General features: G+C 37.5%; 3 protein-coding genes across 3 annotated transcripts; all 3 read right to left on the reverse strand.

Moving 5' to 3' along the window:
• Positions 1-34: 34 nt before the first annotated feature.
• Positions 35-4,778, reverse strand: LOC135137437 (xanthine dehydrogenase-like). The gene is made up of 8 exons (XM_064067085.1): positions 4,643-4,778; positions 4,496-4,553; positions 4,245-4,341; positions 2,018-4,178; positions 1,651-1,959; positions 459-1,601; positions 241-411; positions 35-183 (listed from the first exon to the last, which is right to left on the reverse strand). The coding sequence occupies exons 1-8, from the start codon at positions 4,691-4,693 to the stop codon at positions 130-132; spliced, it is 4,044 nt and encodes a 1,347-aa protein (XP_063923155.1). The 5' UTR covers positions 4,694-4,778; the 3' UTR covers positions 35-129.
• Positions 4,779-4,857: 79 nt separating this feature from the next.
• LOC135137430 (xanthine dehydrogenase-like) lies at positions 4,858-10,097 on the reverse strand. The gene is made up of 8 exons (XM_064067072.1): positions 9,976-10,097; positions 9,765-9,822; positions 9,063-9,159; positions 6,839-8,996; positions 6,480-6,788; positions 5,285-6,427; positions 5,064-5,234; positions 4,858-5,014 (listed from the first exon to the last, which is right to left on the reverse strand). Exons 1-8 carry the CDS (start codon positions 10,030-10,032, stop codon positions 4,964-4,966), a joined length of 4,044 nt encoding a protein of 1,347 aa, XP_063923142.1. The 5' UTR covers positions 10,033-10,097; the 3' UTR covers positions 4,858-4,963.
• A 3,225-nt stretch (positions 10,098-13,322) lies between these two features.
• Positions 13,323-23,302, reverse strand: LOC135137442 (xanthine dehydrogenase-like). The gene is made up of 8 exons (XM_064067098.1): positions 23,096-23,302; positions 22,392-22,449; positions 22,146-22,242; positions 15,272-17,438; positions 14,911-15,219; positions 13,723-14,865; positions 13,505-13,675; positions 13,323-13,453 (listed from the first exon to the last, which is right to left on the reverse strand). The coding sequence occupies exons 1-8, from the start codon at positions 23,144-23,146 to the stop codon at positions 13,403-13,405; spliced, it is 4,047 nt and encodes a 1,348-aa protein (XP_063923168.1). The 5' UTR covers positions 23,147-23,302; the 3' UTR covers positions 13,323-13,402.
• Positions 23,303-23,381: the final 79 nt, after the last annotated feature.

Below are 23,381 nucleotides of genomic sequence, written 5' to 3' on the forward strand. Positions count from 1 at the left end.
CTAGATTACGGTCGAGTTATTTATTGTCAAAGTGTTTACACAGTTTTTATATTTATTTATTTACTTTGAATATGAAAAACATATAGGTACACTATTTATAAACCGGAACGCTAAAATATATGTCAAAACCTATTCTACCAAAACGTTCCAAGGTGTAAAAGTTCCAGGTTCAGGCTCCTTAAACTTAAAAAAAATATAACTTATATTTACACTGTGATTTATGTAACAAGATAGAAATACCTTAGCCGTGATATTATCTTGGCATGCCATACGAATTTTCGCCGAAGTAGCCGGCGAATCTAACCTGAAATCGCCAGGATCGTACCCACTTTCTTTCCTTGCCGCTTTTATAGCATCCTTAATAGCAAAAACTATCGAACTACCAAGAAACAGTGGAGGTTCCCCAACAGCCTGCAAATTTTCCTATCAACACTAGTTTTCAAAAAAAATAGAACAACCTTTGATGAATAAACCGCTCTAGGGTTTGACACCCCTTTAAGCAACGCGACATTAAACTCTCCTGGAATGTTTCCAAAACCTGGAAGCTTATAACTCCCAGGACCTCTCGTATAGTTAGTTCCAGACGGCGAATACACTAATTCTTCAAGCACGAAAAGACCATAACCTTGCATAAAACCACCTTCAATCTGACCGACGTCGATAGCAGGGTTCAAACTTTCCCCTAAGTCCATTACAATTTCGACGCTGTGAACTTGGTGGTCTCCTGTTAACGTGTCTATTTCAACTTCACAGCACGCCACACCGTAAGTGAAATAGTTGTACATCTGTCCCTCTCCCGTTTCCCAGTTGTATCCAAAATCAGAGTCTCCATAGTAGCCGGTTGAACTTAAGCTTACGCGGTCGAAATAAGCCTTCTTAACCCATTCCTCCCAAGTTCCTTTAGGGTTGGCTTCTTTGTATGGTTGTAGTCGTTCCTTGATGGTGTTACAAGCTCTCAAAACGGCTACCCCATTTAAATCCGAACTCAGACTCGCAACGGTTGCAGTGGTGTTAGGTACTTTGTCTGTTGAAACGTCAACTGTGTGAATCTTTTCAATAGGGATTTCTAAACATCGGCTAGCAACTTGTATCATTTTGGTCTGGAGTCCTTGTCCCATTTCGACGCCACCGTGATGTAAAAGGACTGATCCGTCGGTGTACACTAACACCAAAGCTCCCGCTTGGTAGAGGAACGGTAAAGGAAATCCGATACCGTAAGTTGTAGGAATGACGCTCAAACCGCGTTTTTTGTAACGATTTTCTCGATTAAAATTATCTACTCCTTTGCGTTTTTCGAAATATTTGAAAGACTGTATACACTCGTTCCAACATTTGTCTATAGTACAGTTAGTCAGTTTTTGGTTGTAGAAGGTCACGTCTCCTTCTTTGTATAGATTTAATTCGCTCAGTGTGACTGGATCTTTATTGAGATAGTCAGCGATGTGTTGAAGCATGGTTTCTGCTGCAAACATAGCTTGTGGACAACCAAAACCTCTGAATGCCGTGTTTGAAGGCAAATTGGTTTTGCATGTATAACCTTCAAGTCGAACGACAGGTATGTTGTAGGAATTTTGGAAGTGGGTGATAGCATGTTCCAGTACCTATAAGTTACTGCTTTATGTACAAGAAGAGCCTTGTAGGTGTACTTACTAAGGGCGACAAATCCAAGGAATAGCCACAGTTGCTGTAGAATTGTCCAGAAGCGCCCAAAATTTTGCCCTCATTATTGAAAGCAATTTTGTATTTTATGTAAAAGGGGTGTCGACCTCCAGTTATCACAATATCTTCATCTCTATCCAGCATACACCGGACGGGACGATTTAGCTTCACGGCTGCAATTGCTACCGGAAGGGCGACTATTATGGACTTGGTTTCTTTGCCACCGAAACCGCCACCCAACCGTTTCGTTTTAACGGCAATTTTGTTCTGTTGTATACCCAAAACTTGAGCTAATATTTCCTACAAAACACACATTATAGTCGTTTTATTGCACCACTAGACGAATACGAGTACATACAGCCAACTGCGTAGGCGCTTGAGTAGCAGAGTAGATGTCCATTTCTTGGTCTTCCTTTTTGGGAACCGCAACTACCGCCTGTGTTTCAAGATAAAAGTGCTCTTGACCACCTATGTGACATTCACCCTCCAAAACGTGAGGTGCTTCGTCGAAAACTTTTTCAACATCCCCTTTTACTATTACTATGTCGGGATTTTTAAAGTACGAGTTGTGTTTGATGGCATCAGCAATGGTAACTATCACGGGATGACGATCTTCGTACTCAATTTTAACCTTTCGAGCTGCTTTCCTTGCCGTGAGTTGATCCGTTGCTACTATCCCTCCTATAACTTGACCCTGACTTGTTACTATATCTGTATAAAATATTTTTTCATCGTGGTGCATATAACCCATGACATTGTTTCCTTCGTCGAGATCTTTATCAGAAACGAAATAAAGCACTCCTTCCATGGCTAAAGCTTCCGACGGATCAATTGACAAAATTTTTGCGTGTGATTTGGTACTGGTCACCAAGACTAAATAGAGCTCGTTTTCGAAGAAGGGGATGTCGTCACAGTATATTGCTTCTCCGGTTGCGTGTTTATAGGCGGATTTGTGTATAATGGGGCGTTGAAGAGCGTCACTTTTTTCTTGCGTATTTGGCACGACTGTGAAGTACTGTGCACTTTTGTATTCCTTGGACTCGAAACTTGTAATGCCGCTCAACTCCCGTTTATCGATTTTAATGTGGGGGATATATTTTTCTAGATCTGCTGAAATTGCTAGGAATGCTTTGAAGAACAAACTTAGCGTTAGCGATTTTCTGTATAGGTACATTCCACCAGGAGCACCAGGGTCTAGCGGCAAATCTTCTTGTAAGTGGGTGAAAGCTAATTCTAAAGTGTGTCGATTCCAGGGTAGACCCTTGAGCTGTGATCTAGCTTTAGGTGATGTAACGGTCTTATAGGACATTCCTCCGAAAGCTACGTTTATATCAAATATAATGTCAGTTTTTGGTTCGAAAGTGACGTTAACGGCAGCGTTTACAATAGCGATGTCGTCTTCACGTCTTTTCGCTTGTTTGTAAGCGTAACAGTAGCGGTCGCTGTTGGTGTAAGGAATATAAATAGCGGAAAGTATCTCCTCTGGTTTTACTATTGTTGTTCTGTAGCCAGTAAAGAAGTTTCCGTCTAAAAGAACTTCGCGTTTTCCGTTATCCCGACTTTGTAACTCTAGTGTTACTTCATTGGCCATAAGAATCGGAAGCATGTCCGAAATTGGACTTCCCGTCATTATATTACTCCCAAGAGCCCCCACACTTCTGATCTGTTTACCGGCAAACCAATTCAACATATCGATAACGCTTTTAAAAATCCGTGTTTTCTCTTCAGGCAGTCGATTAATTTCGTTCTTCAAATAACTTTCAATATTCGCGAAAGTGACAGAAGCTCCTATTCTGACACCCTTTTCAGTGTTAGTAATAGCCACCATTTCAGGTATCAACACTGGTTGGATAATAACAGGATACACCATCTGTTTAAATTTGACTTCAACACCAACTTCAGTATTTCCTACAACCAGTTTCGCGTCAGGAAATTGTTTCTTGAGTTGTAGTAGTTGTTCCAAGTTGACTGGTCTAAACCACGTAACCGTTTTGCCTTTAATAACCAAATATTGTTTATCATACTGATCGGAAATCTTTAGCTCCGGTGGAAAAATAGGTTCTTGGGAAGAATCATACGGTGTGAACTCGTTTCGATTGAATAAAACTTCTTCAGGGTCTTTCGTGGTACCGTTTTGAAACTTGCAGCATTTATCTCCCATCGCACAACCGTTTCCTTGTTCACCGTTTAATCTGTTGCCATTTTGTATCAATTCCCATTCTTCGGTGAATGTTTTGTACCCTTCCATGATGGGTCTGTAGCCTGTACAGCGACACAGATTTCCTTGGAATGTTACTTCTAGGTCTTTCATCCTGGGTTTGGGGGAGTTTCTTAGAAGGGTATACATCGACATTACGATTCCTGGGGTACAGAAACCGCATTGTGTACCGTGTGACTTAGCTATTCTTTCTTGAACCGGATGCAGCTTGGTTCTGGTTGAACCGATTCCTTCGACTGTGGTTACTGCTAAACCGTGCATGCCACATACTGGAGCCAAACAAGCATTTATCGGTAAATGTCTACAAAATATAAGGCAAAATTTAGGTGCTCAACTTGATTTAAACGAAAAATTTATAAAAGGATACATGATTTTCTTGTTTATCCGGTCATATTTTGAAAGCATCACAGTGCAAGCACCGCAGCCACCCTCTCCGCATCCTAACTTGGTTCCACATAATCTAACTATTTAAGGTGAGTTAAGAAATACATACTAATCAGTGATTCTATCCTTTGAATTAAATCTTTGAGCGCACTACCTATTTTGATCGGGGTTCACCAGGTTATCAAATATTTGTGTTTTACAAGTACAAATATTTTTCTTAAGTGTCAAGGATACATTTATTTCTTAAATAAAACAGAAGAGTCCATTCTGGATCAACCTCATTGTCCACTATCTACAAAAAAAAAAAAAAATTGCTGCTGAAGGACTAAGATAAGATAAAGTGGCCTGACTCAACAAAAATTCTGTGTCAAAAAACCCTACCTTTTTCCCATTCACAAAAAATACCAACACACTACTTTGAAATTCTTCCATGTTATTCACTCTGCAGAATTGAAACGTAGTAACCTGTTGAACACCAAATAAAGCACTTCATGTAAAATAATGTGTCACGTGGGTTGTTGATAGCAACATTAATTTGCACTACGAAGTTAAAATGCTCATTAGTTATCATTAATTTGAATAATTTATTGCAGTAATAACAGTTAGTACCGTCTTTATTTAAACAATGAAAAATAACACAAACACGTAGGTTTGTTTTTAATACAGTTTTAAATTTTGATGCGATAAATATCAAAAGCTGGACTACACCAAGACGTTCCAGGGTACATACGTTCCAAGCTCAGGTTCCTCGAACTAAAAAATATAATATAATATCGCATATGTTTTCATGGTAAGCAAATACCTTCGATGTTATATTATCCTGGCATGCCACACGAATTCTAGCCGAAGTAGCAGGCGAATACAACTTGAAATCAGTTGGGTCGTACCCATTTTCTTTCCTTGCCGCTTTTATGGCGTCTTTAATGGCAAAAACGACAGAACTACCAAGAAACAGTGGCGGTTCTCCTATAGCCTGTGAATTTTTAATTTAATTGTTGTATTAGTTGCACTAAAAAAAACAACCTTTGACGAGTAAACAGCCCGAGGATTTGAGGACCCTTTCAGCATCGACACGTTAAATTCCCCTGGAATATTTCCAAAACCTGGAAGCTTGTAAGTGCCAGGACCTCTAGTATAGTTGGTTCCAGACGGCGAATACACTAATTCTTCAAGTACGAAAAGACCATAACCTTGCATGAAGGCTCCTTCGATTTGACCAACGTCGATACCAGGGTTCAAACTTTCACCCACATCCATTACAATTTCGACACTGCGGACTTGATGATCTCCTGTTAGTGTGTCTATTTCAACTTCACAGCAAGCGGCACCATAACTGAAATAGTTGTGCATTTGTCCCTCTCCCGTTTCCCAGTTGTACCCATAATCCGACTCTCCAAAGTACCCAGTTGTGCTTAGGCTGACGCGGTCGAAGTATGCTTTTTTAACCCATTCCTCCCAAGTTCCTTTAGGGTTGGCGTCCTTGTAGGGTTTTAGTCGTTCCTTGATGGTGTTACAAGCTCGCATTACTGCCATTCCGTTTAAATCCGAACCGACGCTTCCTGCAGTCATCGTAGTATTAGGTACTTTGTCGGTTGACACGTCAACTGTATGAATCTTCTCAACGGGGATTTCTAAACATCTACTAGCTACTTGTATCATTTTGGTATGAAGTCCTTGTCCCATTTCGACTCCACCATGACTTAGAAGAACTGACCCGTCGGTGTACACTAGTACCAAAGCTCCAGCTTGGTTGAGGAACGGTACGGGAAATCCGATACCGTAGGTTGTTGGAATGACGCTCAAACCACGTTTCTTATAACGATTTTCGCAATTAAACTCTTCCACTTGTTTACGTCTTTCGAAATACCTAGAGGACTGTAGACACTCATTCCAACATTTTTGCATAGTACAATTGACAAGTTTTTGGTTGTAGAATGTTACATCTCCTTCTTTGTATAAGTTTAATTCACTTAGTTTGACTGGGTCTTTCTTGAGATAGTCGGCGATGTGTTGAAGCATGGTTTCCGCTGCAAACATAGCTTGTGGACACCCGAAACCACGGAATGCGGTGTTCGAAGGTAGATTGGTCTTGCATGTGTAGCCTTCAAGTCGTACCACGGGTATGTCGTACGCATTTTGGGAGTGGGTCATCGCGTGTCCTAGCACCTTTAATTTAAAAATGTGTGCTATAAGTATTAAGTGTTGTAGTTATACTTACCAAGGACGACACATCTATTGAATAGCCACAATTGTTGTAGTACTTCACGTGGGCTCCCAAAATTTTACCGTCATTGTTAAAGGCAACTTTGTATTTTATATAAAACGGGTGTCGGCCTCCAGTCATCACTGTATCTTCTTCTCTATCCAGCATACATCTGACCGGTCGATTTAGCTTCATGGCTGCAATTGCTGCCGGAAGGGCTATTCGTACAGCCTTTAGTTCTTTTCCACCAAAACCACCACCCAATCTTTTGGTCTTAACGGCAATTTTGTTTAGTTGTATACCCAAAACTGGAGCCAATGTTTCCTAGAATTACTATAGTAAGTATTTGACTCCACCACGGGAAAAATACATACAGCTAACTGAGTAGGACCTTGAGTAGCTGAATAGACTTCAATTTCTTCATCTTCCTTCTTGGGAACCACAAACACTGATTGTGTTTCAAGGTAAAAGTGCTCTTGACCACCTATGTGACACTCTCCTTCCAAAACATGAGGTGCTTCTTGAAACACTTTTTCGACATCACCTTTAACTACCATTCTGTCAGGATTTTTAAAGTACGAATTGTGTTTAATAGCGTCATCAATAGTAATAATCACTGGTTGAAGATCTTCGTACTCGATTTTGACCTTTCGGGCCGCTTTCCGTGCTATAATTTGATCAGTTGCCAGTATCCCTCCTATAATTTGACCTTGACTTGTTACTATATCGTCATAAAAGATTTTTTCGTCACGATGCATAAAATTCGTGAAGTTTTTTCCTTCGGCGACATCTTTGGCTGAAACGAAATAATCAACGCCGTCCATGGCTAGAGCTTCTGACGGATCAACCGACAAGATTTTGGCATGCGATTTGGTGCTTGTAACGAAGGCTAGGTAGAGCTCGTTTTCGTACAAAGGGATATCGTCACAGTATACTGCTTCACCGGTTGCGTGTTTATAGGCGGACATGTGGACAATGGGGCGTTGAAGAGCGTCACTTTTTTCTTGGGTTTTTGGAACGACGGTGAAGTACTGTGCACTTTTGTATTCCTTGGGCTCGAAACTTGTAATGCCGCTTAACTCCCGTTTATCAATGTTAATGTGGGGGACATATTTTTGTAAATCTGCTGAAATTGCTAGGAATGCTTTGAAGAACAAACTTAGCGTTAGCGATTTTCGGTATAGGTACATTCCACCGGGAGCACCAGGGTCCAGCGGCAAATCTTCTTGTAAGTGGGTGAAAGCTAATTCTAAAGTTTGTCGATTCCAGGGTAGACCCTTGAGCTGTCTAGTTTTAGGTGATGTGACGGTCTTGTAGGACATCCCTCCGAAAGCTACGTTTATATCAGATATAATGTCAGTTTTTGGTTCGAAAGTGACATTAACGGCAGCGTTTACAATAGCGATGTCGTCTTCACGTCTTCGTGCTTGTTTGTAAGCGTAACAGTAGCGGTCGCTGTTGGTGTAAGGAATATAAATAGCGGAAAGTATCTCCTCTGGTTTTACTATTGTTGTTCTATAACCAGTAAAGAAGTTTCCGTCTAAAATAACTTCGCGTTTTCCGTTATCCCGACTTTGTAACTCTAGTGTTACTTCATTGGCCATAAGAATCGGAAGCATGTCCGAAATTGGACTTCCCGTCATTATATTACTCCCAAGAGCCCCCACACTTCTGATCTGTTTACCCGCAAACCAATTCAACATATCGACAACGCTTTTAAAAATCCGTGTTTTCTCTTCAGGCAGTCGATTAATTTCGTTTTTCAAATAAGTTTCAATATCCGTGAAAGTGGCAGAAGCTCCTATTCTGACACCCTTTTCAGTGTTAGTAATAGCCACCATTTCAGGTATCAACACTGGTTGGATAATAACAGGATACACCATCTGTTTAAATTTAACTTCAACACCGACTTCAGTATTTCCTACAACCAGTTTCGCGTCAGGAAATTGTTTCTTGAGTCGTAGTAGTTGTTCCAAGTTGACTGGTCTAAACCACGTAACCGTTTTTCCTTTAATAACCAAATATTGTTTATCATACTGATCGGAAATCTTTAGCTCCGGTGGAAAAATAGGTTCTTGTGACGAATCATACGGTGTGAACTCGTTTCGATTGAATAAAACTTCTTCAGGGTCTTTCGTGGTACCGTTTTGAAGCTTGCAGCATTTATCTCCCATCGCACAACCGTTTACTTGTTCGCCGTTTAATCTGTTGCCATTTTGTATCAATTCCCATTCTTCGGTGAATGTTTTGTACCCTTCCATGATGGGTCTGTAGCCTGTGCAGCGACACAGATTTCCTTGGAATGTTACTTCTAGGTCTTTCATCGTGGGTTTGGGAGAGTTTCTCAGAAGGGTATACATCGACATTACGATTCCTGGGGTACAGAAACCGCATTGTGTACCATGCGACTTGGCTATTCTTTCTTGAACTGGATGTAACTTGGTTCTGGTTGAACCGATTCCTTCGACTGTTGTTACAGCTAAACCGTGCATAGAACATACTGGTGCCAAACAAGCATTTATCGGTAGATGTCTGGAAAATATAAGGCAACATTTACGTGCTTAAGTTCATTTGAAAGAAAAATTTGTAAATGGATACCTAATTTTCTTGTTGATCCGGTCATATTTTGATAGCATCACAGTGCAAGCACCGCAGCCGCCTTCTCCACATCCTAACTTTGTTCCACATAATCCAACTATTTCAAGTGAGTTAAGAAAATTATGCATGGAGGGACAAACATATTGTTACGAAAGAAACCCATACGCCGCCCCGATACGACGCCTATGGGTTCTAGTATGTACGGTGATGATGACTCATGACGGGAGGCGTTCGCTAAAGAAAAGACCACTTTCGGGAACAATTATTATTTAGCCAATGAGTCGAGTCCAGTGAATGTTGCGCCGGAATTATTTTGTACATAAGCGCTGTGTAATTAGTCGTATAAATTAGAGTTATTAAGGAATAAATTGTTGAGTTTCACTCAAGCCGATTTTAATCATCGTAACAAAACAAGCTATTTTGCGTCGCAATACGAGTCAAGAATTTATTTTATAATGACGCTGTTGTACCTATTTGCCAGTCATGGTGCACGTTCAAGTACACTACATATTTTTAGATTATGATATAATAAAATTTATCAAACAGCGCACGATTATTCAATCAAAAAAACATATCATCACCTGTTCACGTATTAGTAGATGTACTCAAGTGCGTAATTTTTCTAGTCAAAAATTGGTAAAACTCGTTTAAGGGGGTAAACGCGATTAAACTTGTATTTTTGCTGGTTTACTATAAGGATACGTTTATTTCTTAAATAAAATAGAAGCGTCCATTCTGGATCAACTTGGTTGTCCACTATCTACAAAAAAAAATAAATAAATAAAAATATTTACTGTTTAAAGAATAAGATAAGATAAAGCATTCTGACTTGGCAATATTTGTTAAAAAGCACGTTTCTTTTTATTTTTGTTATTAAATTATTTTACCAAATTCTGTAACCCGAAAATCTCACCTTTTTCCCGTTCACAAAAAATACCAAAACACTACAGTCACTTTTGAGTTCTTCCATGTCACTCACTTTGCAGAATAGAAACGTAATGGCATTTTATAAGCAGATAAAGAGATTTAAAAAGATGTGTCACGTGGGTTTGTTGATAGCAAAAGTAGTTAGCACTACGAAATTAGATAACACACGTTAAAATGATATACAGATGTTGTTACCTGCGTAATGGTGTTGTTAATACTTAAAAAAATCCCACAGAAAATGGATGCTTCGACAGTTGCCAAAATAAATTCTTTTATTGATTCGAACTCCAGAAGTTTTTTGACTTCATTTTTCCAGAAGTGAAATATTTTTGAAAATATCGAAAATCTAGGTTCAGGATCACCAACACACTATGTTTTTGGATTCAGTTCGTCGAAATCTATATTCCAGATTTTTTTGTGGATTTTTGGGTCACTTCACCAAAAGATCAGTTTTTCAGGACCTTGGAATTTTTGCTATCTTCCCGAGCACCTTCAAAAATTGCCAAAGGACATTCTATTGTAGAATTCGACGTCCAGAAGTTTTTCTTAGTTCATTTTCCCAGAATCGTCAAAATGATGCCAATTTTTTGGATATTAAGTATAAAAATTGGACTTTGAACCCGAATATTTCGAAAATCTTGGTCCAGGATCATTATACGCTGTTTTTATGTTCAGCTCCCAGAGTTTTTTCTGGATTTTTAGGGAACTTTCCATAAAACTCAATTTTCAGGGCTCTTCTGTATGAAATTTTCGCTTTTTTTCGAGCACCTTCGACAATTAGCAACAGAAATTCTGTTGTTGATTCGAACTCCAGAAGTTTTTCGACTTCATTTTTCCAGAAGTGAAATCTAGATTAAGGATCACCAACACACTATGTTTTTGGATTTAGTTTGTCGAAATCTACATTCCTGATTTTTTTACGGATTTTTGAGTCTTTTCCCCAAAAGATTAATTTTTCAGGACCTTGAAATTTTTGCTATCTCCCCGAGCACATTCAAAAATTATCAAAGAACATTCTTTTGTAGAATTTGACCCTCAGAAGTTTTTCTTAGTTCATTTTCTCAGAATCGTCAAAATGATGGCGATTTTTAGTGTATTTTAAAAATTCGATTTTGAAGCCGAATAAACTGCGCGTCAAAAGATATAGGTATATGGTAATTAATTTAATTTAAGCCTACTCAATTGTTTCGAAAATTATCAAAAAATTAATAATAAACATGTCTTTCATCAATATCCTTAACTTTTGACGCTCAGTTTATTTCGAAAATTTTGATCCAGCACCATCATACGCTATGTTTTTCTACTCAGCTCCCAGAAGTTCCCAAAAAACTTAATTTTCAGAAACTTTCTTGTATGAAATTTTCGATTTTTTCTCTACTTCCTTCGAAAATTACCGAAACAGATTCAGTTATTGATTACAATTTCAGAAGATTTGTTGGCTTTATTTTACGAAAATTCCCACCATTTGTCTAGAATCGTCAAGTGAAATATTTTTGAAATATTTCCAAAATCTAAGTTCAGGATCACCAACACTTCATATTTTTGGATTCAGTCAGTCGAAATCTATATTTCAGATTTTTTTGTGGATTTTTAGGCCATTTCTCGAAAAAAAGATAAATTTTTATGAGCTGTGAAATTTTGGATATTTCCCAGAGTACCTTTGAAAATCACCAAAAGACATTCTTTTGCAGAATTCGACCTGCAGAAAATTTTCTTAGTTGATTTTCTCAGAACCGTCAAAGTGATCGCAATTTTTTTGGATATTTTAAAAATTCGACTTTGAAGCCGAATATTTTGAAAATTTCGAACTAGGACCATCATATGCTATGTTTTTCTATTCAGTTCAAAGATTTTTGTATGAATTTTTAGGGAACTTCCCCAAAAAGTTAAATTTCTTGTATTAAATTTTCGATTTTTTTTCTAGTTCCTTCGAAAATTACCAAAACAGATTCCTTATTGATTAGAATTTCAGAAGATCTTTTGGTCTTATTTTACGAAAATTCCCACCATTTTTTCAGAATCATCATGTGAAATATTTTTGAAATATTTCGAAAATCTATGTTCAGTATCAGCAACACGTCAAATTTTTTGACTCAGTCAGTCGAAATCTATATTTCAGATTTTTTGTAGATTTTTGGGCCATTTCTCGAAAAAAAGATTAATTTTTATGAGCTATGAAATTTTGGATATTTCCCAGAGTACCTTTGAAAATCACCAAAAGACATTCAGTAAAAGTCGGTCGCAACGTTGGTACTGTGATAACCCAAACATCCTGCCTTAAAATGACATGTGAAAAAAACCTTGTAAAACTCGCGCAAAATACAAAAATTCAAAAATTTGGTCTTTGCTGTGATCGTCTAACAAAATGGAACCCTACATTGTGTTTTTTTTTTTATGGCGGAATGCGTTCTGATGAAGTGGTCCCTGACTTCTATTCTAGGCCCGCTTCCTTTATGCAGATGGCGCGACAGACAACTCGACAAGGAACCGCGCATTCCGCTTCCGCCACGTGTTTACCTCAATTCCATTTAAATGTTCAATCTCTAGAACTCTGATATTAAACTACAACAACTAGAACAAGTGTTAAAGTTTCAAAAGAGCAATAAACAACATTTAAATTCGCCATACACTCTCGTGAAATTTGAAACAGCAAAGAATTATTATTACTGAGGAAAAAATTGCGAGATAGAGAAAAATTGCATGAGGAGAAAAATTGCAAAGCTAACAAAATTACATACGTCAATATTTTGTGTCCATTCGAGTTATTAAAAAGTGGAGTCACGTATTTAGCTGCATTGTGGGCTATCGTTTTATATTCCCCCAAACAAGCACATAAAAACAGCAGGCAATCTAGAGGTTCAAAATGGCGTCAGACGAATGCGTCGTTAAAAATAATGCCTCAAAAATATGTCTCCCCGAAATGCGATCAATCCTATGGCGCTGTGCAAATAATGGTCTAAATCAAAGGAATAAAATGCACGCTACACTTTATCAACGATTCAAACAAAGAATTCACGTGAAGTTAAATTATGCCATTAATCCAAGTGACTGATTAGTTAAAAACATTTAGCTTTGAGAGTTAACGGTTAAAATCCTAACATGAACTGTGAATTTACAAACTATAAAACAAATTTACGCCACGTGTTAGCGTCGGTTGTAAATTCGCCTATTTTGCGTCGTCGTCGTTACGACACCAAAAGCAAGCACCCCTCTCTAGCAACCCTCTCACTAGATACTCTTCAGAAATTCCATAGGAGAGCTACCAACTACCAGAAAAAAAACTAAACTTGCACATGGTTGCCCATGTTCAACGATTTTCTTAAAGTATTCAAATTTGGCCACCACAGTATCATCTTTATTTAAACAGTAACGAATATTATAATATCACAATATCGTACGTAATAAAAGCTGAGCTACACCAAGACGTTCCACGGCGAATACGTTCCAGGCTCTGGTTCTTTGAACTAGAAAACATAAATAAATATCAATACCGTTTTCATAGCACCAAGAAATACCTTCGCTGTTATATTATCCTGGCATGCCACTCGAATCCTAGCCGAAGTAGCCGGCGAAACCAACTGGAAATCGTTTGGATCGTACCCATTCTCCACCCTTGCTGCTTTTATGGCATCTTTAATTGCAAAAAGTACCGTACTACCAAGAAACAGTGGAGGTTCCCCTACAGCCTGTAAATTTTCTTATTAACACTAGTTTTCACGAAAAATAGACTAACCTTTGATGAATAAACCGCTCTAGGGTTTGACACTCCTTTAAGCAACGACACATTAAACTCCCCTGGAATGTCTCCAAAACCTGGAAGCTTGTAAGTCCCGGGACCTCGCGTATAGTTTGTTCCAGACGGCGAATACACTAATTCTTCAAGCACGTACAGACCGTACCCTTGCATGAAAGCACCTTCGATCTGACCTATGTCGATGGCAGGGTTCAAGCTTTCACCTAAATCCATCACGATTTCGACACTATGAACTTCATGATCTCCAGTCAAGGTATCAATTTCCACTTCGCAACAAGCCACACCGTAGGTAAAATAGTTGAACATGTTACCTTCACCGGTTTCCCAGTTGTACCCAATATCTGGTGTTCGATAGTAACCAGTCGCACTCAGACTAACTCGGTCAAAGTACGCTTTTTTAACCCAGTCTTCCCATTTTCCTTTAGGATTGGCTTCTTTGTACGGTTTTAGTCGTTCTTTGATGATGTTACAAGCTTGCATGACGGCCATTCCGTTCAAGTCGGAACCCGAACTAGCGGCAGTTGGAGAAGTATTCGGAACCGTGTTAGTTGCAGTTTCCACAGTGTGGATTTTTTCAATAGGGATTTCTAGACTTCTGCTAGCCACTTGTAACATTTTGGTGTAGAGACCTTGTCCCATTTCGATACCACCATGGTGCAAAAGCACTGAACCGTCAGTGTACACTAGTATCAAAGCTCCAGCTTGATTCAAATGTAGCACGGTGAAAGAAATCCCGTACTTGGTCGGGATGACACTCAAACCTCGCTTCTTGTAACGATTCTGCTTGTTAAATTTATCCACTTCTTTGCGTTTTTCGTAGTAGCGGGATGACTCGATACATTCCTTCCAACACTTATTGATAGTGCAGTTGATCAATTTTTGATTATAGTGAGTCGAATCTCCCTCTTTGTACAAGTTCAACTCGCTTAGTTTCACCGGGTCTTTGTTAAGAAAGACTGAAATGTCTTGGAGCATGCACTCGGCAGCGTACATCCCTTGCGGACCTCCGAAACCACGAAACGCGGTATTCGAAGGAAGATTGGTTTTGCATAAGTAGCCTTCAATTCGGGCCACGGGTAAGTTGTACGAGTTTTCAGCGTGGGCCATTGCGCGTTCTAAAACCTACAAAACAAATAGATTTGTTACAAATACGAAGAAGTAGCTTACCCCAGGTGACAAGTCGAACGAATATCCACAATTGCAGTAAATTTTTACGAGCGCCCCCAGGATTTTGCCTTGATCGTCGAACGCCACTTTATACTTTGACAAAAACGGGTGTCGACCTCCCGTCATCACCATGTCTTCGTCTCGGTCTAGCATACACCGCACGGGCCGGTTTAGCTTGACGGCTGCAGCCGCAGCAGCCACTGCTATCATCATCGCCTTGGATTCTTTTCCCCCGAAGCCTCCACCTAACCTCTTCACTTTGACCGCAATTTTGTTTAGTTGGATACCAAGAACGTGACCTAGCATAGCCTTTGATGCAACAAATTTAGTACCGAGAGTGGAATGTTTGGGTAAAACTTACGGCAACTTCAGTCGGGTTTTGGGTGGATGAATACACGTCCATCTCTTGGTCTTCTTTCTTGGGTACCACCACCACACCCTGAGTTTCAAGGTAGAAGTGCTCTTGACCCCCCATGTGACACTCGCCTTCTAAAACATGAGGCGCGGTTTGGAAAACCTTGTCGATGTCTCCTCTCGCGATGACTTTATGTGGTACGCTACTAAGGTACGAGTTGTGTTTGATGGCGTCAGGAATTGTAACAACGACGGGTTGAAGCTCTTCATATTCAACTTTTACTTTACGAGCGGCTTTTTGTGCAGTCATTTGATCAACGGCTATAATTCCTCCTATAATCTGTCCTTGACTGGTCACCACATCATCATAAAATACTTTTTCGTCGTGAACAATAGAACCTATGTTGTTGCAACTCGGGTCTATGTCTTTAGCGGAAACGTAGTAGTGCACACCTTCCACAGCTAAAGCCTCGGTGGTATCCACCGACAAAATTTTGGCATGCGATTTGGTGCTTGTAACGAACGCTAAATAGAGCTCGTTTTCGAAAAACGGGATATCGTCACAGTAGGTCGCTTCACCCGTGGCTTGTTTGTATGCAGACGCGTGTACTACTGGTCGCTGAAGAGCGTCTGTTTTTTCCTGGGTTTTGGGTACGACGGTGAAGTACTGCGAGCTTTTGTACTCTTTTGAATGAAAACCGTTGATTCCGCTCAGGTCGCGTTTGTCGATTTTGATATGAGGGATATATTTTTCCAAATCTTGTGAAATCGCTAGGAATGCTCTAAAAAACAAACTTAGCGTCAGGGATCTTCTATAGACGTACATTCCACCAGGAGCACCAGGGTCCAGAGGCAAATCTTCTTGTAAGTGGGTGAAAGCCAGTTCTAGAGTGGTCCGATTCCAGGGTAAACCTTTCAGTTTTGATCGAGTTTTGGGTGCTGTGACAGTCTTATAGGACATACCCCCGAAAGCTAGATTAATATCAGAGATGATGTCAGTTTTGGGTTCAAAAGTGACATTGATGGCCGCGTTTACAATAGCGATGTCGTCTTCACGTCTCCGTGCTTGTTTGTAAGCGTAACAGTAGCGGTCGCTGTTAGTGTAAGGAATATAAATGGCTAAAAGTATTTCCTCCGGTTTGACTATGGTTTTTCTGTACCCTGTGAAGAAGTTCCCGTCTAAAAGAACCTCGCGTTTTCCGTTATCCCGACTTTGTAACTCTAGCGTTACTTCATTGGCCATGAGAATCGGAAGCATGTCAGAAATTGGACTTCCCGTCATTATATTACTACCAAGAGCCCCCACACTTCTGATTTGTTTACCAGCAAACCAATTCAACATATCGACTACGGTTTTAAAAATTCGTGTTTTCTCTTCAGGTAGTTGATTAATTTCGTTTTTCAAGTGGTTTTCGGTATCGATGAGAGTGGCAGACGCTCCTACCCTAACCCCCTTTTCGGTATTAGTAATGTCAACCATCTCCGGTATCAACACAGGTTGTATTATAACCGGGTACACCATGTGTTTAAACTTAACCTCCACACCAACTTCCGTATTTCCTACAACCAGTTTCGCACCAGGAAACAGTTTCTTCAGTTCTAGTAGTTGTTCTAAGTTCGTTGGTCTATACCAAGTGACCGTTTTCCCCTTAATAACCAAATATTGCTTATCATATTGACCCGAAATCTTTAATTCTGGTGGAAAAATTGGTTCTTGGGAGGAATCATACGGGGTGAACTCGCTTCGTTTGAATAAAACTTCTTCAGGGTCGGTGGTACCGGTACCATTTTGAAGTTTGCAGCATTGATCGCCCATTGCACAACCATTGGTTTGTTCGCCGTTTAGTTTGTTGGAGTTTTGTAGCAATTCCCATTCTTCGGTGAATGTTTTGTAGCCTTCTATGATTGGTCTGTAGCCTGTACAACGACAGAGGTTGCCTTGGAAAGCGACTTCCATTTCTTTCATTGTTGGTTTGGGCGAGGTTCTTAAAAGGGTGTACATTGACATTACGATTCCGGGGGTGCAAAAGCCGCATTGGGAACCGTGTGATTTGGCTATTCTTTCTTGAACTGGGTGTAGTTTGGTTTTGGTGGAGCCGATTCCTTCGATTGTTGTTATGGCTAGACCGTGCATTGAACATACTGGCGCTAGACAAGCGTTTACAGGTAGGTGACTGTTTAGATAAGGAGTTAAACGTAACATATTTAAAGGAAAAATGTAGACAATTTCAGTTTCTCAGTATAACTTCGACTGTTTATGTTTAATACTTCGACCGAATTCGACTACCAGCACAAACATCAGCGATTAAAAAAAAACGAAATTTGGTTGATTTTGTGTCCTCAACGCAGAGGAAAGGACTGATTAAATTCATACTCAGTTTTTTTCCCAAAAAACACTAATAAATTTGAAGAAATTCGGTAAAAATGTAAGATGACGGACAAATTTTGACTAACGCTTTACCATATTTCAAATAATCTTAAAATTGTAGTAGATTGTACTTGCTAAGATAAGACTGACTTTGGCATATGAGATACCCTCTAAGAAAAGAGAGGGTGAGTGGGCTTTACTAGTACCTGCTAAAATAAGACTGATTTTAGCAAATGAAATATCCCCTAAGAAAAGAGAGGGTGGGTGGGCGGGGCTAGTAGCTGGTATGATAAGACTGATTTTAGCAAATGATGTCTCCTCTAAGAAATTTAATTACTTAAATTAATATAAGAAAAAATACTAGAGGCTCCAAAACTTTCAAATTCTTTCCAAACAGGAATAACTAGAACTTCAAGATTATTTTAAATTTTTCCAAAAAAAAATGAGGTCTTAAAATTAACTCAAAAACTGGTCAGGTCCAAAAAAAAAAAACAAATTAGTTGTAAGTAAAATAGTACGTTTCACACCACATTTTGTTTTTTAATTTATTATAAGGTGCTCTGTCATGTTTAGCAGGCCAATTTTGACGTTGAAGTATTTTTTTTTTTATAAAAATCTCAAAGTCAGCGGTTTCTAGTGGATCCGCTGAAATGATGGTCAAAATCTTTAGAATTCCACTTTTTTTTTAAATTAACCTTAAAAATGGGGTGAAATGTTGAAAAAAAAAGCATTAAAAAAATTCACGATAAAAATTGACGTTTTTATTTTATAAAAAAAATTAATAAAAACCTTTAAAATTAGCCAGATTGCTGATAAAGTACCTTAAAATAGAGGGAAAAACAGGTAAAAAAAGGTTAAATAGAAGAAAAAAAAGTGGGATGAAACGTACCATTTTACTTTCTCCTGATTTCAGTTCAGAAATTCACCTAAAATGTCCGATAATCCAATTTTTAAACCAGAATCATTCACATAAGAACTGGATTTGAAACAATAAACAATGCTTTTCGAATCACCAAAAATTATTATTATTATTATTAATAAATGAAAAATATGAATTAAATCGGCAAAATTGTCAAATCATGCAAAATTTCAGAGCAGTTTCAAAGTTAAATTGCAAGATGTTGTAATTTTGATTTTTTCCTCCAAAGTCTAGGATAAAAATTCAACAGGGGTTCATAAACCACATGTACAGAAGCATCTGATTTTATAAAATTTAAATATTTACTACCTACTGTAAATTTTGGAGATGACGTCAACAAATTGTTGGTAGGGATGATTAGCCAAATTTTGATCATCTACACGATATTCCTAATACACGTGTAAAATTTAATAACTGGTGCAGTAGTTTCGGAGATTATCTGTCTAATAAAAATTCGGACAGACGATACATAGATAGACAGACAGACAGACGGAAACATTCTGCATATGTGAAAAATGTAAATAATTATATAGAAAAAAAATGGTCCAACGTTATTTCAACAGAACTTCCCTGGTCTCTGAAGTGCAGCCAAAAAACTCCCACTTTTTCGAAAAATTTTATTTTGTTTTTGCAATTTTTGTGTTTTGACATCCTCTATAAAGTAAAATCCAACGGTTTTTGAATTGAATTTTTCAGTTTTTTATTTTCTTTATTTTTACAATTTTTCAGTTTTTCAATGTTATTTTTTTATTTTTTCGATTTCACTGTTTTCAATTTTTCGTTGGCAAATGTGGGCGGAGCAAAATCCATATTTCCTTACAAATATTTACCATTTTAAACGTGTTTTAACTTTCTAAGAATTAAAAAAATCATCACAATTGAAACTGGGTGGGTGGGCGGGGTTTATATTTTGCCTTTTTTTTCTTAATATACATCGTCTTTTTTATACAACACGATACTCAAAAACATGTTTTTAATTTTTTGTAAAGAAATAAGTATTTTGCAGTTAAGTTCCACCCTCTTGGTTCACGGCGAATAAAAAAAATCATCACAATTGAGATAGGGCGGGTGGGCGGGCTTACATTTTGTCTTTTTGTTATAAATATGTGTACACTTCTTTGAAACTTAAAACATGTTTAAAATGGAAAATCTGTGTAAGGAAATATCGATTTTGCAATTGGGCTTTGCCCCATAATTGCAAAATCCATATTTTCTTGCAAAAATGTACCATGTTTTAAGTTTCTTGTTGTGTTGTGAAAAAATGGCTATGTATATTAAGAAAAAAAAAAGGGCGAAATATAAGCCCCGCCCACCCACCCTTTCTCAATTCTGATGATTTTTCTTATTCGTCGTACGGAACATAATTGTAAAATCCTTATTTTTCTAATTTAATTTCTAAAATGGTAAATTCTTGTAGGAGAATATGGATTTTGGAATTATGCTCCGCCCCACGGCTTACGACGGATAAAAAAAATCATCACAATTACGGTAGGGTGGGTGGGCGGGGCTTATATTTTGCCTTTTTTTTCTTAATTTCTGTAGCCATCTTTTCATAACAAGAAACTTAAAACATGTTGTGTGTTGTGTTGTGAAAAGATGACTACCTATATTAAGAAGAAAAAGGCAAAATATAAGCCCCGCCCACCCACCCTATCTCAATTGTGGTGATCTTTTTTATTCGTTGTGAGTCAAGAGGGCGGAGCTTAACTGCAAAATCCTTATTTCTCTTCTTCAAATTTCGGCCAATTTTTGACATTTTCGAAAGTTCACAAAATACATTTTCTTGTAGATTTCGAGCTCTAAAACTCACTTCCGGCTTCTTTCTTTTGTTAACTGCAACCGTTTTTCCGGAATCGCCCGTTGAAATATCGAAATTTTGAGAAATTTTCAAAAATTCGCATTTCGTACCGATTTTTTCGAAATTGTTGCTCCGTGACCATCAACACGCTATATTTTTGGAATCAGCATGTCGAGGTCTACGTCCCTGAATTTTTTCGCAATTTTTAGACCACTTTTTTAAAAGTGAAATTTTTTCAAATTTCGGCCAATTTTTGACATTTTCGAAACTTAACTAAACACATTTTCTTGTATATTTCGAGCTCTAGAACTCACTTCGGGCCTTGTTTCTTTGATAACTGCAACCGTTTTTCCGGAATCGGCCGTTGAAATATCGAAATTTTTAGAAATTATCAAAAATTCGCATTTTGTACCGATTTTTTCGAAAATGTTGCTCGGTGACCATCAACAGGCTATATTTTCGGAATCAGCATGTCGAGGTCTATGTCCTTGAATTTTTTCGTAATTTTTAGACAACTTTTTTAAAAGTGAAATTTTTCAATTTTGCCTCTTTTTCTTAATACACCTAGTCATCTTTTCACAACAAGAAACTTAAAACATCTTTAAAATGCAAAATTTGTATAAGGAAATATCGATTTTGCAATTAGGCTCCGCCCCATAATTGTAAAATCCATATTTTCTTGCAAAAACCATTTTAACCGTGTTTTAAGTTTCATGTTATGAAAAGATGGCTATGTGTATTAAGAAAAAAAAAAAACAAAATATAAGCCCCGCCCACCCGCTCTATCTCAATTCTGATGATTTTTTTATTCATCTTAAGGCGAGGGGCGGAGCTTAATTGTAAAATCCTTATTTTTCTATGAGAAATTTCCATGTGAAATCGTGTTATACAAAGAAAACTAAATGTATTAACAAAAAAAGAAAACCAAAAGAGGAGCCCCACCCATCCGTCTCGATCTGAACCGTGATGAATTTTTCATTCGTTGTCAAATCGACGGGCGGAGCGTAATTGCAAAATCGATATTTCCCAATACAGATTTACCATTTTCAATATGTTTTAAGTTTCTTGTTGTGAAAAGAAGGCTACAGGTATGATAAAAAAGGGCAAACAAATCTGTCAAATTAAACATAGCATAACGTTAGTCAAAGTCGAAAAAACGAAATACTATAAATTCGAAATACTGATACTTATAAAAACCGGAAAATCGGATAATTGAGAAATCCAAAAAATGCAAAATTAAAAAATTTGAAAATGGAAAATCGAGGGATTGAAAAATGAAAAATTTGAAAATGAATTAAACAAAGGAAAAATTGTAAAATCGGAAGAAACGTTGAAAAAAATAAAGGAAATGAAACGAAAAATTTTGAATAAAATCAAGAAAATGAAAATTAAAAAATCTAGAACATGAAAAATAAAAATAAAGAACTTGAAAATTGAAGAAACAAAAAACTGAAAAATCGAAAAATTAAAAACTGAGAAACTGAAGACGCCAAGATGAAAAATTATACAGAAAAATTGCAAAATTTCAAAACGAAAAATTCAAAAAACGATAGACTGAAACGTAGGAATAAAATGTAGAATATGAGCCCGCGATTGGTTAAAACATGCAGTTAAAATTAAGAGTAATCGGCTTTGCAGTTTCAAAGTTATACTGCAAAATATTGTTATTCAGTTTTGAATTTTTTTCAAAAATTCTGGATGTCTAGGGTGAAAATTCGACACGGATTCATACACTATATGTGTAGGCGTATCTTATTTATAAAATTTAGATTAAGTTTAAATTTTTAAAAGGATACATAATTTTATTTTTGATCCGATCGTACTTGGAGACCATCACAGTGCAAGCGCCACATCCTCCTTCCCCGCAGCCCAGTTTGGTCCCACACAGTCTGACTGGTTTTTGTTAAGGACTAGATTTTTCAAATGTACAAATATAAGTGACTTATAGTTCAAGTTTTCAAATAGTGAATTATTTTATCTGGGTTCAGTTTTTCAGAGTTTGACATATAACATACTGAATTCGTGGAAGCAGTTAAGGATACGCTTATTACGTAGATAAAAGAGAAGTGTCCATTCGGGGTCGACTTGATCATCCTCCACCTAAAACAACATTTACGTGTTATACAAAAGAAATTAAACGAATAGAAAGAGATCATTTTATTCCAGAATTCAAACACGTGATGCACTGATCATTACTGTCACCATGTACGCATAATCTGATGGGTAAGGGTCAAACTTTTCGTAATTATAATGTGTTTCGTAATTCTGACTTTATTTCTCATCATGGAATTATCTTCTTATCACACATTTCTGCATTTTTATCTTAGAATCTAAAAAATATTGTACTCGTAAAAAAACACCGTTCAACAAGTTTATTTACTTAAATAACACGATATACATCTGTAAACATATTAATTATCAATAATACCACGTATCTATAGCTGGTATTTCGTAATTTTCACCTTAGGTGTTTCTTAACATGGAATTATGTTATCATGACACACTTTTGCATTTATCTCCACAATCTAAATAAGATTTTACTAGTAAAAAAACGAAATGTAGTAATGAGTTTATTTACTTCTAAGTAATACCTACTCCTAATACATCTGCGCAGAAAGTTTTACTTAATTATGCCATAACCACACTAAAACTTTTGCCGAACACGTTACATACCGCAATAATTAAAAAAATTTGTTTTCAATTTACGATTCTTTTAACTGCTATGAGAACAAAAGACACATTTTACCTTCTTTCCGTTAACAAAAAACACTAGAACATTGTCCTCTTGCGGAGCCATCTCGTCGAACTAAACTACCCAGCAACAATTAGCATTAGTCGTTAAGATAAGTCAAAGATTAAGTAAGAATAAGCATCACGTGATTTGACCGATAACATTATTTACGCGAAGTTATAGAAAAGAACTTTATCGATGTTGCGGGAAGAAGTACGTACAACGAATCGTACACAACTGATAATAACACTCTCAGTTTCCAACCATTCACCAGTTTTGATACATAAATCATCGGGAAAAA

Source organism: Zophobas morio, unplaced genomic scaffold (genome assembly GCF_036711695.1).
Source record: "Zophobas morio isolate AGI-343-1 ecotype UQ-CSIRO unplaced genomic scaffold, CSIRO_AGI_Zmor_V1 ptg000004l, whole genome shotgun sequence".
In the NCBI taxonomy this organism is placed as follows: Eukaryota; Metazoa; Arthropoda; class Insecta; order Coleoptera; family Tenebrionidae; genus Zophobas; species Zophobas morio.